At 42.5% G+C, this 15,289-nt stretch overlaps 1 protein-coding gene across 2 annotated transcripts; it reads right to left on the bottom strand.

Moving 5' to 3' along the window:
- Positions 1–1,294: 1,294 nt before the first annotated feature.
- Positions 1,295–15,255, bottom strand: LOC121553667 (SEC23 interacting protein). 2 transcript variants are annotated; one of them, XM_041866959.2, is made up of 17 exons: positions 14,946–15,255; positions 14,008–14,522; positions 12,871–13,087; positions 12,251–12,444; positions 11,881–11,970; positions 11,472–11,682; positions 11,065–11,206; positions 8,632–8,840; positions 8,309–8,409; positions 8,039–8,200; positions 6,264–6,359; positions 5,840–6,019; positions 4,167–4,322; positions 3,775–3,877; positions 2,574–2,762; positions 2,297–2,465; positions 1,295–1,883 (listed from the first exon to the last, which is right to left on the bottom strand). In XM_041866959.2, exons 1-17 carry the CDS (start codon positions 15,076–15,078, stop codon positions 1,802–1,804), a joined length of 2,949 nt encoding a protein of 982 aa, XP_041722893.1. In that variant the 5' UTR covers positions 15,079–15,255; the 3' UTR covers positions 1,295–1,801. The 2 variants fall into 2 exon arrangements, with proteins under 2 accessions (XP_041722893.1, XP_041722894.1); XM_041866960.2 differs by having other exon boundaries at positions 8,039–8,197.
- Between the last annotated feature and the right edge of the window lie 34 nt (positions 15,256–15,289).

Genomic DNA, 15,289 nt, shown 5'->3' with positions numbered 1-15,289 from the left:
CCGTGATACAGAGTAGGTTGAAGATAAAGGTTAAGAAAACGTAATAATTCCATGCAGAAGCGTTCTGAAATAAACAAAATCATTGGACCAGCGCCAGAGCGAAAATGACGACGTGAGTGTTAGCAGTAAAGAAAGTTTGCCATCAAAGTGGAAAATCAACACAATCGTAGTGAATTTCAGATAACTATCCAGCAAACACATAGCATAACTGTTTTACTGTCATTCTATTCATTTAAATGTTTTTCAGATTATCTACAGCCACTTCATTACATGATCTCTCGACCGCTCGTCACATTTTCAACGCCAATACTGTAGAATCAGCAAATGCGCTGGGCCAATGAATGTTTTTATTTTCTAAACTCTGCCACATGGAATTATTACATTGTCTTAATCTGTAATCTTTTGACCTGGGATACGGATTGAATAGAACCCTGAATGTCATATCGGCAGTTACCATACTTGTCTGTTTTGAAATGACCTCATCTTTATTGATAAAACATTACTTGGAACTACCCATTCCAGTGTAAAAAATGTGAGATAGTAGTTTAGGCTTACATATGAATAAAGTGCAGCGTTGTATTAAATGTTGAAAATAGAGCAAGAAAAATACATGTTTGCGATTTATTGTGATTTCAAATGGATAGCAGGTACGACAGAACGGTGTGCAACGTTGAATTCAACGAAAACGGAATTGTATTGAATGACCAGTTGAAAAACTGATTACGGTTGCCCAGAGGGCAGATGTATATGTTGCACAAGTTTTGCGATTTCAGATGGTCACACCCATTGATCAGGCCACAACTCGCCACACCCACCAAACGGAGCAAACATACCTCAAAGGCTGTTGAACAGCTAGTCACCTTTTTATATCAAACATGAGTAATGACTGCCTGAATTTCTTTAGTTAAATGCCTATTTTCTCATTAAACATTGCTCTCCTCCTTCTGTATACAATAGAGGTATCCAGTCTTTTGGTTCTTGAATGCCTCAGAGCTCAATCTTTTCCTGAACACCTTAACTGAAAAACACAAGTATTGGTCCTCTTTTCGCTCTATTCCATTCAAGTAGTTACACCAACCGTTGTATATTTAAGCACACTAGGGTGATTAGAGGAACACTTCATAAAATATCGTAAAGCAGAAAGTAAAAGCTGTCTTCTATTTCTACCCAGACTTAAATAGGATATGTGGTAGTCTAATTGTGCAAGTAAAATTTTTTAAAGGGTTTCTAACAATCAACAAAAATTCAACATAAAAACATCACTGAAGACTGAAAATAAGAGTCACAAGTAATGTGAAAGTAAATGGTTTATTTTACGGCTATTGTTAAACACAAAATACATTTGAGGTAAATATTTAATTTGTGATTTCTCTTGTAAATGTTTCATTTGATGATTCCATAGCAATCCAACTCCACACAAACCTCACCATTATTTCTATAATTTAGGCTATAAAAATGTAATTTCAAACAAGTAAAGTGGTCTTGGAATCCACTAATTTGATCTATTTTCTTAATTTAAGACAAATGGCATATTACAAGCATATTCATCCTCATACAATAGACTATGAGAATATAAAATCAATACTGACAAAGAACCATATACAGTATCAAATCAAAAAGCATTGACATGGACAAACTTGATGGGGAGAAACAGTATGAGAGCTTCAGAATGGTTTATTTTTCCATTAACCTGCTGGAACCAGCCTGATCGCTGCATTCACCATTCTATTTCACTTACGTGCAGTGAAACAAAATGAACGCAGCAATCAGGGCGGTTCCACCAGGTTACCAATCCATCGCATTAATGTAAAATCTGTTCTGGGTATATCCCCATGGTCTTGTAGATCTCTTTTAGGAGTAGTAGGGCTGTGTCTTCAGACTCCCTGGAAAAAGAAAGGAACAAATAAATATGAATGTCTGCAGACTGAATTATTTTTCAAACAGCTCAACATAAAATAGATAATCTGCAGAGAATACAAATGTATTCCAAGTCTTGGAGTAGGTCTTCGCCTCAGGTTCAAAACTCTTAATCAAGCAGTAGACTCAAAATCGGCAGTAAAGCTGTTGAGAATAATATGGCAAAATGTTCATCAAATTATATGGCTAAATATTCATCATACGGCAGCTATAAACAACCACACACAAGTGTGACCTCATGTGGAGTGCCCAAGGGGCAGAATGAGATGATTGGCCGATCCAGCCGTGAAATGTATTCAACAGTGCACATTCATCAACATTTCTGTTTCCACCTTAATATAAAAAGGGCCAGAGTAAGCAGCAGAGCTGACTTTCATACCAGTAGCACAGGTGACTCTGCAGGGCGAAGAGGTACTCGTTGAAGCTCTCGATGGGCTTCTCCTGTAGGACGTAGTCGATGCGGTTCCCCCCATTCAGCATTCCTATTTTCACCTGGGGCTCCTCTTCTCTTAGCAGCTCAGGACTCTCCACTATCCTGTGTTCTGCGACTAACCAACGTTTTGACGTTTAAATAAAGTTGTTGGTTGATAAAGCCCTATCCAAATAAACCGAAAGAGCAATATTGAATTACTTATTTAAATCACTCTTATACTCACCATCACTGTGTGCATGCTTCTCCTCCTCCTCCTTGATCTGATTGGCCACCATAGCGAGCTCGGCTGCCAGCTGGGCATTGGAGGTGTGAGCACGGGCAAAGTCGTTGAGGGTCTGCCAGGCACTCTTCAGTGAGCTGATGACGCCGTGCTTCAGGTCCGAACCCATGCGGGACAGACTCTCCTTCAGCTCTGCCACACATAAAACAATCCATGATGTAAACCCCTCACCGACATAAATTAAACATATTACACTTTGGAACCCTGGTCTTGTTGGTGAAGTTTCATTATGCCAAGATTTTAGTCGTATTTCATTTACTTCCTCTAATTCAGTGTTTCCACTAGGATTCTTTTCAGCAGTGGTGGCAAGGGTAACGGTAGCGCAATGACATGCTAGCTGTTCCCATTGACTTCCAGTCATTGAGCCAACGACTATCCATTTAATTGCACCGCTCGGCAGAAATATATACACAGTGTACAAAACATTAAGGACACCTGCTATTTCCGTGGCATAGACTGACCAGGTGAATCCCGGTGAAAGCTATGATCCCTGATTGATGTCACTTGTTAAATCCACTTCAATCAGCAATCAGTATTGATGAAGGGGAGTAGACAGGATAGAGACATGGATTGTGTATGTGTGCCATTCAGATGGTGAATGGGCAAGACAAAAGATGTAAGTGCCTTTGAACGAGGTATGGTAGTAGGTGCAAGGTGCACCGGTTTGTGTGAAGAACTGCAACGCTGCTGGGTGTTTCACGCTCAACAGTTTCCCGTGTGTATCAAGAATGGTCCACCACCCAAAGGACATCCAGCCAACTTGACACAACTGTGGGAAGCATTGGAGTCAACATCCCTGTGGAACGCTTTCGACACCTTATAGAGTCCATTCCCCAACGAATTGAGGCTGTTCTGAGGGCAAACGGGGGGGTGCAACTCAATATTAGGAAATGGTTCTTAATGTTTTGTACACCGAGTGATATATATATAATTGAACAAATCATGTTGTTTGCGGCGGTGGCCCACCGCTGCTAAATAAATATAGGGGAAACACTGTTCACTTCCTCTACTTTGGAGACCAGGGTCTGATTAGTCAAAATGGGAAGAGACAGTGACGACAATGGTAGGGTTAACCTGGCGATGGTAAGAAATAGAACAAAAATCTGAAGATAAAATAGCCAGTGGTGAATCTATAGTTCCATACCAAGATGCAGCCTCTTCCTCCCTTTGTGATGTGGAATCAGAACAGGTTTCAAGTCCAGGTCTGTCAGGATCATGGGCTCAATCCTGTAAGCAACTGGGTCCAGCTAAAACAAACAGTTCGAGCAAACAGATATTTTAACATTTTGAAAAAAGTAATATTACATCCTTCCATATCAATGAATGTATTTGCTACTCTGATCTACTTTAAACACATTGGCATTAACCATGTCACAGCTCAATCAAATGTATTTATAAAGTCCTTTCTACGTAAACAGTTGTCACAAAGTGCTTTAGAGCTGACAGTGGCAATCCTGTCACACACAGTATGTAATCTGCATGCACACCTCCTCTCACATACTCCTTTCAGAACACCTGGAGGAAAGATTGGCTAACCGGATGGTAAATGTTGAAGAATCCCTTGCAGGTGGGTAGCTGGTAGTTTTCCTCGATCTTCTCCAGCCCTCGAACTGTGAGGAACATCCCTATGGGAGATCCCAGGGCAAAGAAATTCACCGGTTCGAAGTCCAGAGTGTGGTACACCACCGACACCTATGGGGCAGAACAACACCAGACAGTGCTTTTTATATATGCCCTGATGAAAATGTATGCTTATGCGTGACATTACAGAAAGGCTGTAGGCTAACGTCATTACTCCACACTAATGTGATGTTGTAGACATAAGGGTCAGGATTCAATCAGATCGGCGGAAACCCACGTTAGCTGACAAACATATAGCTTTTCATTGCTTTTGTTTAGGCTTGTCGGATGTGTAACTGCGTTAGAGCTGTCAAATCAGTGAGCGGCTGCTGTTGTGGTCATTGTTACGAAACGACAACCGTCCTTATATCCCACCCACGTTGGACGTTCAGAACGAGAAAGTGTAGGCTATTTATGTGAAAATGCCAAAGAAGCCGGTGTTTGGATGATATATTCTCCAAACACCGGCTTCGAGGCATTATCACTTTTATACAACTGGTTACCAACATATTCAAATAATTATTGACATATTTTCATTAAAAACGTTATTTTGATGAATGTATTCATACTATTTCATCCTTCCACAAGATATAGTCCCGACACAAATCCATGGTTGCTACCCAAGCCGGCTGGTCGTTCGTTCGCTAGAGATGCGACCCAGATGTTCAGTCTTTTTGTTCTGTATCTATGGACAACCCAGTCGTTCGTTCTAAATGTTCCATTGCCATACTGGCTGGCAACGTTCTTATACCTTGCTTGCTAGCTAGCCAACTACAGCTAACTTACAGTCACGTCAAAAAGTGCAGCCAGAACATCTGCATTTGCATAAACTCTTTTCTAGTGACATTTATTTGGATTTAGCCTGGCATAGAACATGTGCTCACTAGCTGCACTTCGTTTCGTTTGACCTTTTTTCAATTTACATTTCTTTGTATATATATCCATAAAAATGCCAGCTGATTCATGATTTAGACTGGCCGAGAAACGCTGCCTGCCTGTCTGTCTCCTCCCGACACGTTCATTACTACACGGGACATACACATCTCTGCTGTTGAAAACTAAAATGTTAGTCTAAAAGGAATGTGAGATAATGTCTAAATGCTTTTTTTATAGTGGAGATTAAGTTTATAAATTGCTTGGCTGGGCTGATTAGACAGTGGATTGGCAGCCAGATGTAACAGAGTAAATAGGCATTTTATCATAGATTTAGCCGGTGGTAATTTGTGGAAAAGACACCGGCTGGAATGCGGTTTTAACCAATCAGCATTCAGGATTAGACCCACCCGATGTATAAATAGAAATAATGATACTCATATTTGAAATCATTAAATTAAATAAAAGGGATTTATATTAGCCTAATCGAGTTGTAGATTACATCACACATTCCAGTATTCAAACTTGTAATACGGCTGCGACTCGGTGCATCCAACAGCAATGTCTGCGATCGGTAACACCAGGAGCCGCTTGAGGATTTGACAGCTCTAACGCAGTCACACCTTCGACACCGACCTAAACAAAAGCAATGAAAAGCTACGAGTTACGCGGGTTACCGCTGATCTGATTGAATCCTGGCAGAGGTTTAGGTTTACCTGTCCAGTGCCAACTTTGAAGTAGTTGTAATCCACATGGACTGACGAGTAAGTCCCGCCAACAGGAAGCTTCGTGGTGCCGGGCCCTGGGAGGGACTCGCTTAATTGGGCGGGGACGACCTCTTGACTGGCCGCCTTCACTTCTGATGCATTCTTCTCTTGTGCTGCCTGACTCGTTGCCTGGCGAAAGGAGTCCGAAGATAGAAGGCACATGAACACAGAGGATTATGTTCAGTTGTCACAGTTTTAACCATCACTGGGTCGTGTTCAGTAGGGCACACTGTAGTGAAACATTTTGGAATAGATAAAATGTTGTATTCTAATTGTATTCTAAGTTCCGGTAATACCGGGCCATTTAAAAATATATATATTACTATTGAACACAACACTGGTGTCAGAAAGACAAAGACGATTAAATGCTCACCTGCTTAATTGCTCTTTCTTTGACAAATTTAGCTATTTTCTTCCTTGGCCCTAATGGAATGCCCATCTCTTTCAGGTCCTCAACCGTGCACATAAGCTAACAAAATATAGAAAAGAGTAAATTAAGAAATCAGACGTAATTTCACAGTGGGATTTGGTAATGGAAATGGACCATAGATTTTAACCACCAATTCTAGGAAATGGCCTAGGGAGGCATTGTAATACAATTGAATCATTTACTTTCGGTTTCTGGGAAATTTCACTCAAAAGTCAAAGTTATTTTACCCCAGGACATTTGTTTTATAGATCCAGCGATATCCTTATAGACACAATCCAAAATAAATGTTAAAGATAAGCACCGTAAAATGATATTTTACATTAATTTGGGGTATGAATAATTTAGACATTAAGCTGGATCTGCACAACCAATGCCGTGGCATGTGGACTCACCTTGACTTTAGAGGTCTTAAAACATCTGACAAACGTTTATTTTGGAGTGTAATGTCTCTTTCATAGTCTCATAAGCAATGTTCCCTCTAATTTCTTTAATCACTGAGCAAATCTCAGGCCTGTTGAGCGCAAACTTGAACGTTGTGAAAAGTCTGTGCAAATTCCGGCATGCATATACTGTGAACCCTGAGGCTGCACCTACTTTAAGTTAGCTTTAACAGTGGTCATGTAGGCTACTGCGGCTATTTGATCATAATGTAGGCCTACCAGAGTGGCCTACCATAAAAAACTATGGAGAAAATGCATTTCATAACATTTTAACATGGAAATATCTGTTCTATCGTTTAGCATACAGTAGCAGCCAATGTGTGGTGTTCAATGTAGGCCTACATTCAATGAGACTTTTGAAAAAAACATGCAGGGCTTGACATTAATCTGTTTATCCACTTGTCCTTCAGACAAGGAGGTGACTGAAAATGTTGTTGTGTTTTTTGATGCAAGAAACCACTTTACAAAATAAAATGCATCATTACTCCCATACCACTATTACAGAGAATCAGACAAATTATGCTACCCTCTGCCTATTGGCTACTTAGCTTATTCAAGCCTGTCTCAAAATACAACACTCCCCCTTTAAGACAAAAAAAAGCTCTTTACCTGACCTGCTTTTCAAAGATGCACACCTTTTGTGCTCTTGTAGGAAGCAAACACTCCCCCATTGCTGACTACAAATGATCTATAACTGGGCTAATAACTCACTAACTAGGAAAGGATATGAACAAACGTGAATGTCGCTATATGTAGCTCTCACTTTGATCTAAAAACAAGTGCATCTACTCACAACCGCTCATGCTGTAAAAACAGTCCAGTTCAAAGTGAATGGCACTGATCCATATGTGGCAATGGTCTATTTGCATATAGCTCTACTGCAGCACTGATTGGTTATTGTAGAGTAGGGCTTGAGTCGTGCCTGTCAATGCAATAGAATCCTACTCCGATGCATTCTGCCTACAATCTCTTGCATAGTTAGTTTTGTTTCAGTATGTTGTATTGAAAGTGGCTAATATCGTGTTGATTCGATCACAATTCCCACAGTAAAGGGAAACGTTGATAGTGTTAACTAAAGGGGAAAACTCTAGAAAGTTGGGTGAAGTTCAATCTCGTGCTTCTCTACGTGCGCTGATATTTCCTCTGCGCATGCTGATATGTCTTCTGCGCAGCAGTCCCGGGGGAGCTGCGCGCTGCTTAGCGGGAACATTGGTCATAAGCATTGAAAGTAAATATCAATAACTATATGGGTCCATGACAAGCAAGGAGGGTTCTTACGAAAGATTCAAGGTCAATCTTCTCCTGTTCTAAAGTGCTCTGGTACTCAGACAGGCCCAGATGTTCCAGCGATGCAGAAAGATCGGCAAACTCCTCCCCTTCCTCCTTAGGCTCCTCCCCTACCGTAGCAGGTGGGGTAGCAGCAGCGGGGGTTGCCACCTGCTTTAAGGAGAAGAGGGAGGGGCCTCCTATTATACTCCTGTTGTTACACTCTCTGGTGTCACCGAAATAATGAAATAAACAATGTTTGGATAGCTATGGAGCCATTACCTGTGTGTTGCCTGCAGGGTGGCCCCCATTAGCAGTTGGCATGGTTTGCAAAGGTGAGCCATTCTTCTGGTTTGACAGCAAGTCGAAAAGTATGAGGGAACCTGCAAACACACAGAGAGACAGGTTTGTCCAAATCTTTCTCACATGACTTAGCTAAAAGTATGAACACTTGGGGCCGGTTTCCCGGACCCAGATTAAGCCTAGTCCTGGACTAAAAAGCGCACTTTCAATAGAGATTCTCAATTGAACAAAGATTTTGTAAGCCAGCACTAGGATTTCATCTGGGTCCATAAAAGTGGCCCTTGGTGTTTGGGTGTTTGTACCTAAACTGTGTCCGGATACTGAGACGCCTCCTGTGAAGTCTGGATTCCGCTGCATGAACAGGGCATAGATCCTGTTAATCTCCAGGGCAACTGTGTCCATGATGGTCTGGCAGTAGGTGGGGCTGTTGTAGAACAGCACGTCTAAGAGGGTCTCGTTAGTGAAGTGACGCAGTCGACCCGTGCTGGGCAGGGTGATCTTCTTTATCCTCCTAAAACAACAGTAGGACATGGACTGAGTCAGAGTGGGAGAGATTAGCTGTGTCTGATGTGTTACAAGCATTCAAATCCTTGCTTCCTCCATCTTTGTTTCCTCAATTCCTCTCGAAGCGCATTGGAGGACGGGATCTATGGTCCCCTCTCACTGGCGGAGGCATTAGCAAGGATTTGACAGCTAGTAACGTTCTCAGATACAGCCATTGTGTGGTTACATTTGTAAAAGCTTGCCGCTCAGGTCAGCATATATTTGTTGTGTTACAATATAATTTCCCTATCCCACAAAAACAGGCCCTATTCCCAAGTGTATGAACGTCCTTAAATTCCATTATGGGGCACTTCCACCTGAGGCTTACCCCACACCAGTTTGTTGCCAATGTTTACAGTGCATTCAGAAAGTATTCAGACCCCTTCCGTTTTTCAACATTTTGTTAAGTTACAGCCTTATTCTAAAATTGAAGAAATAAATAAATGTCCTCATCAATCTACACACAATACCCCATAATGACAAAGCGAAAACAGGTTTTTAGACATTTTTGCAAATGTAAAATACATTTACATAAGTATTCAGACCCTTTGCTATAAGACTCCAAATTGAGCTTAGGCGCATCCTGTTTCCATTGATCATCCTTGAGATGTGTCTACAACTTGATTGTAGTCCACCTGTGGTAAATTCAATTGATTGGACATGATTTAGAAAGGAACACACCTGTCTATATAAGGTCCCACAGTTGACAGTGTATGTCAGAGCAAAAACCAAGCCATGAGGTCGAAGGAATTGTCCATAGAGCTCCGAGACAGGATTGTGTCGAGGCACAGATCTGGGGAAGGGTACCAAAAATGTCTGCAGCATTGAAGATCCCCAAGAATACAGTGGCCTCCATCATTCTTAAATGGAAGAAGTTAACAACCAACAAGAATCTTCCTAGAGCTGGCCGCCCGGCCAAACTGAGCAATCGGGGGAGAAGGGCCTTGGTCAGGGAGGTGACCAAGAACCCGATGGTCACTCTGACAAAGCTCCAGAGTTCCCCTGTGGAGATGGGAGAAACTTCCAGAAGGACAACCATCTCTGCAGCACTCCACCAATCAGGCCTTTATGGTAGAGTGGCCAGATGAAAGCCACTCCTAAGTAAAAGGCACATGACAGCCCACTTGGCGTTTGCCAAAAGGCACCTAAAGGACTCTCAGACCATGACAAACAAGATTCTCTGGTCTGAAACCAAGATTGAACTCTTTGGCCTGAATGCCAAGCGTCATGTCTGGAGAAAACCTGGCACCATTCCTACGGTGAAGCATGGTGGTGGCAGCATCACGCTGTGGGGATGTTTTTCAGGGACTGGGAGACTAGTCAGGATTGAGGGAAAGATGAACGGAGCAAAGTACAGAGAGATCCTTGATGAAAATCTGCTCCAGAGCGCTCAGGACCTCAGACTGGAGTGAAGGTTCACCTTCCAACAGGACAATGACCCTAAGCACACAGCCAAGACAATGTAGGAGTGGCTTCGGGACAAGTCTCTGAATGTCCTTGAGTGGCCCAGCCAGAGCCCGGACTTGAACCCGATCGAACATCTCTGGAGAGACCTGGAAATAGCTGTGCAGCGACACTCCCCATCCAACCTGACAGAGCTTGAGAGGATCTGCAGAGAAGAATGGGAGAAACTCCCCAAATACAGCTGTACCAAGCTTGTAGCATCATACCCAACAAGACGCAAGGCTGTAATCGCTGTCAAAGGTGCTTCAACAAAGTACTGAGTATAGGGTCTGAATACTTAAGTAAATGTGATATCAGTTTTTTATTTTTAATACATTTGCTAAAATGTCTAAAAACCAGTTTTTGCTTTGTCATTATGGGTTATTGTGTGTAGATTAATGAGGGGGGAAACAATTTAATCCATTTTAGAATAAGGCTGTAACGTAACAAAATGTAGAAAAGGTAAAGGGGTCTGAATACTTTCCAAATGCACTGTATGTTAATATGAGCTCTAGAGTTATTTTTCGGGAACTGCGTTTCCAGCTAAAGACTTGGGGCGAGCAGAAGGTGAGAAGGTGGAAGCGTGGAAGGTGTTAACCCATGTTCACAGTTAGCCATTATGTTCATGCCAGCAGAAAAGTACCAGTGGACTGGCCCTTGCCCCAAGTCGGAGCAGGTCCACTGCCCAGTGCTGGAGCTGGGCCGTGGAAGTGGAAACACAAAAGTCTGAGACTTTTTCGTCTCCTCACCTGTCCACCCCTGTGGCGTCCCCATGCAGGGCCGTGTGCCACTGAACAGGAAGGAACTCCACTCGACTGATGACACGCTCATCCTGCGCATTCTTAAAATGACTCTGCAGAAGCTTCAGGGATACACTCCGGAAATCATCCACTGTGAACACAAGGAACACACATTTGTAATACTATCTGGGGTAGTACGGAGTACTAAATGGATATTCAACACAGTTACATTCAATACACTTTATTCATCCCCAAGGGGCATTTGCTGGGCATAGTAAGAAACACCATGACAGACAGAACATACCACAGCCTATACCCTTCATGACATAAACAAACACATCCATAATATGATATGAATATAGATCTGGGCAATATGGAGACTTAATGAGCCATATGGAGCGAAAGATCACACATACCACACTCCACCATGCTCCTAAACCTCAGGTCACAGACTGGACCGATGCCATGCACCATGAACACCAGGTGATCCACCTGAGGGAGCTCCCCGTCGGGGACTTCATCATGGTCATCATCAATGCCCCTCTTGACCACCCTGGGTCTGGTCTGACCATCCTGGGTCGTACCCCACTCGTCTGGCATGGCAGATGGCTGGAATTGCACTATCACCTGTAGAAAGACAAAAAGGAATAGAAATACAGTCATGTCTGGGTCTGCAAACAACAGTCCACTCAAAACCATGATGTTATTTTTCGTTATGGTCTTGTTCAGTGTTCACAATTGGTAACTACACTTTGTAATTACCATTTAATGTTTTAGTAAATACCTGGTAATTCTGCACTTTACAATTAAGTCATACGAACATACCTTTGGATTGTGCATGACAATGGTTTCCCCTGATGGGAACTCCAGCCGACGGTGCCATTGGTTGGTTGACACAGCTTTCTTATATTCTCCCTACGTAGAGAAGACAGCCAATCAAACAACGCTCAAACATAATATTCACTTCTCAGTCCAATCTCAGGGCTAAAACCCAACACACCACACTGTTCAGCTGTATTCTAATCTGGGTAACAGTGAAATCTGGGTCTTTTTCATTAGGGCACACTGTAGTAAAATATAGTAAAACATTTTGCAATGGAAAAGGAACACAGGACCGTTTTCTTTCATTGCGTGCCCTAATGAACACAACCCTGGTCAATACAAGGTCCTGTTTTTTGACATTGACGGGACAAACCTCTAGCTTCTCGCTGAACTCCTCTGAGTATGGGATGAAGCGGCTGTCTGTGTCTCCCTTGTAGAACCAGGTGCAGCGCCGTACCTCTGTAGGTTCCTCCTCCCAAAATACAGCTGTACGTACGCGGTCATAGAGCTGCACGTCGTAGCGCCCTCCTTCTGTGCGCACAATCACATTCTCAGGGTCTGGTTGCACTGGAGGAGAATGAACAAATAAAATCATATTAGATTCGATATTTCTTTATTGTCTTGTTTCTCAGATATTTGCTTTACGTACAAGAACATACACTACGATAGGAAAAGATTCACAACAAAAAGAGAAGACATGGCATAGGCTGGACATAACATCAACCATACAAATGAATGAAAAAAATTCAACAAAATGACAACAGACTGTTTATTAGGGCGCGCAGCGAATAATGTTTCAAAAGATTTTGCAACATTTGGTGCCTAATGAACACGCCAGATTTCCAAATTGCTCCGTTTAAACAAACAGGTTTGACAAATATCTAGGCCTACATAAACAAGAGCGCTATGCAAATTCAACTTGGATATCTAGAATATAAAATGGCTCTTATGATTATAATTTTTTTATAGTAGAAATCACATCATTTATCTCACCTGAATTGTAGATCTCCTCAAGCTGAATGGAGTCCAGGATACTAAAGGGAAGCCAGACGCTCTTGGACTCCACTTGTTTGCAGAAGAACCAGTGAGGCTGGACAGCCTCATACACGTTATAGTTGTATTGCATCATTTGATTGGCTGGGACCAGTGCTCCAGCAGTGGTGGAGTGATGGGCCATAGGGGGCGGCCCCTGAATCTGTGTGGGAGGGGGCTGAAGAGAGAGATAAAGGAAAAGTTCGCTTTTTTTACAACCAAATCTCTATTTTCTATGTAAATGGAATGTTGTAGAAGGGTCCAAACACTTTCTTTGTAATTTCATTCATTTTTGAGAACCTTACCCCAACCAGCGATTCACTTCCTCATCCTCGTTGTGCAGTATGGGGGTTCTAAAACAGCATGAACAAATGCTCCAAAAACACCCAAATACATCCTTTTAGAAATGGATAAGCTCTCAGTATAGTGAAGCAGGTCTTTAGATGTTGTACACATGAAATTGTGTCATTCCGAACTTTATCCGCAACATTATATCCATTTTGTGCAACTCAAGCTGTTTCCCCTTTCCAGCTGTTTTATTCTCTGTGTAGCCTGCTGCAGAGTGGAAGGAGAGGTATCGCTTGGGTTGCAACAAAATTGAATATAACGTTGCGGATAAAGTTCGGAATAAAACAATTTAATGTGCAGAACATCTAAAGACCTGCATCACTATACTGAGAGCTTTTCCGTTTCTAAAAGGACGTATTTGGGTGTTTTTGGAGCATTTGTTCAGAGCCCCCGTACTGCACAATGAGGATGATTTAGTGAATCGCTGGTTGGGGTAAGTTTCTCAAAAATGAATGAAATTGCAAACAAAGTGTCTGGAGCCTTCTACAACATTCCATTTACATTTACATTTACGTCATTTAGCAGACGCTCTTATCCAGAGCGACTTACAAATTTACATAATACAATTGAGATTTGGTTGTAAAACAGCAAAATTATCCTATAAGACATTTGGAGACATTTATATTAGCCTGATTGCCAGTAGTTTCATTCATCTTAAAATAAGCGGTTCACACCATTCACTACTAAGCAATAAACAGCAACAGATACCAGTGAATGCTAACACCCTATCAGAGTGGAGTTGTTCTTTACCTTTGTGTATGTGGAGGGTGCCGACTGGAATGTTGGCGCTTGAGAGCCCATAGTGTAGGGATTTTGCTGCAGCAGTGGGCTGGATAGCGACTGGACCTCTGGAGCTGGCATATAGGGTTTGGCTCTGCTGCTGAGGGATGTGTGACGGTACGGATTGTAACTCTGATCGGGGGCTTGTGGAGGGGGTGGGGTCACTGTGCTAGGGGGAGGAGTGTATCTTCCCATGGGGTTCTGGTAAACAACACTGCCAAATGGTTGTGGCACAGCAGGGTTGGTTAGTGGGACAGGGGGTGTTGGGGCCATGCTGGCAACACTGGGGACAGAGGTTGGTCCCGATGTCGCGGGGGCTACTGATAGTGACGCTGGGGGTGGACATGCCGGCTGATGTCCAATGGAGGCAAATGGGTCACTGCTGTTCACGGGACTGGAGAAGTAGCTGAATGTGGAGGGTGCTGGGGCATTTCCAGAGGTCTGGCCAAGAAAGCTGTCTTCTTCTCCGACATCTACAGAATCATCTTGGGAAAAATAACAACAGAAATATTGGGCAACTGAGTTACTGCAGTAGATTTAAACTTGTCAACAGTAACTTACATTCAGTCTAACTGTGAGCAATGTCAAGAATCCAATGTTAATCCACCCTTTTGAGAACCTCGACTCTGATTTACTACAGACAAATCAGATGAAACAAGGGTTCTGTTGATATGAGTTTTGTTGACCTGACATGACACACCGCTGTAGCAAGTGTTATTCTATTTATTTCCCAAGCTACAATTCCCACAGAAATATCCTGATATCTATTAAATTGCATGGATTTATAATTATTCTAATGTATAATGGGCTTGTTGGCAGCTAACTAGCTAGCAGCTAGCTAACGTCGTTTGATAGCTAGCTGTCATGTTTGTTCTAGGTGCCCTGCTGTGGCCCTAGCCTTATCTTACCTCCTGTTAACACCGCCGGACCACTGGCATTACTGACAGGTATGAAAGGTAGGTTGAAATTGAACTCCGGTGCTGCAGAAAACAGTAAATTTGCGCTGGAATTTGGCACATTATTGGTTTTCCTATCAGCCATTTTCACCCCAAATTACACGTAGCCAAGCTTATTTTACAGCCAAAGCAGCATAACTTCACAACCCGGATCTCAGACGTGGTTCTCAGTGAAGGTGTTTGGATAAATTCACTGACCTGTAATACAAGTGATAAGGTCAAGTATTCCTTGTTCAGTAGGTGCTGATTGTAAACAGCTCACTGATTCTCCGCAAGTTCTTTGCAGTCTTGATGGA

Source organism: Coregonus clupeaformis, chromosome 37 (genome assembly GCF_020615455.1).
Source record: "Coregonus clupeaformis isolate EN_2021a chromosome 37, ASM2061545v1, whole genome shotgun sequence".
NCBI classification, from domain to species: domain Eukaryota; kingdom Metazoa; phylum Chordata; class Actinopteri; order Salmoniformes; family Salmonidae; genus Coregonus; species Coregonus clupeaformis.
Note: the sequence above shows the minus strand (reverse complement) of the source record. Positions and strands in the feature narration are given on the sequence as shown.

Bases quoted from the DNA above. Each gene is read 5' to 3' on its own strand.
- LOC121553667 (XM_041866959.2), bottom strand. From the start codon at position 15,078: ATGGCTGATAGGAAAACCAATAATGTGCCAAATTCCAGCGCAAATTTA. The intron at 12,445-12,870 runs GTGAGATAAATG...ATTCTCCTCCAG, and splicing joins TGAGGAGATCTACAATTCAG to TGCAACCAGACCCTGAGAAT. The intron at 8,841-11,064 runs GTGAGGAGACGA...CTGTTGTTTTAG, and splicing joins GACGCCACAGGGGTGGACAG to GAGGATAAAGAAGATCACCC.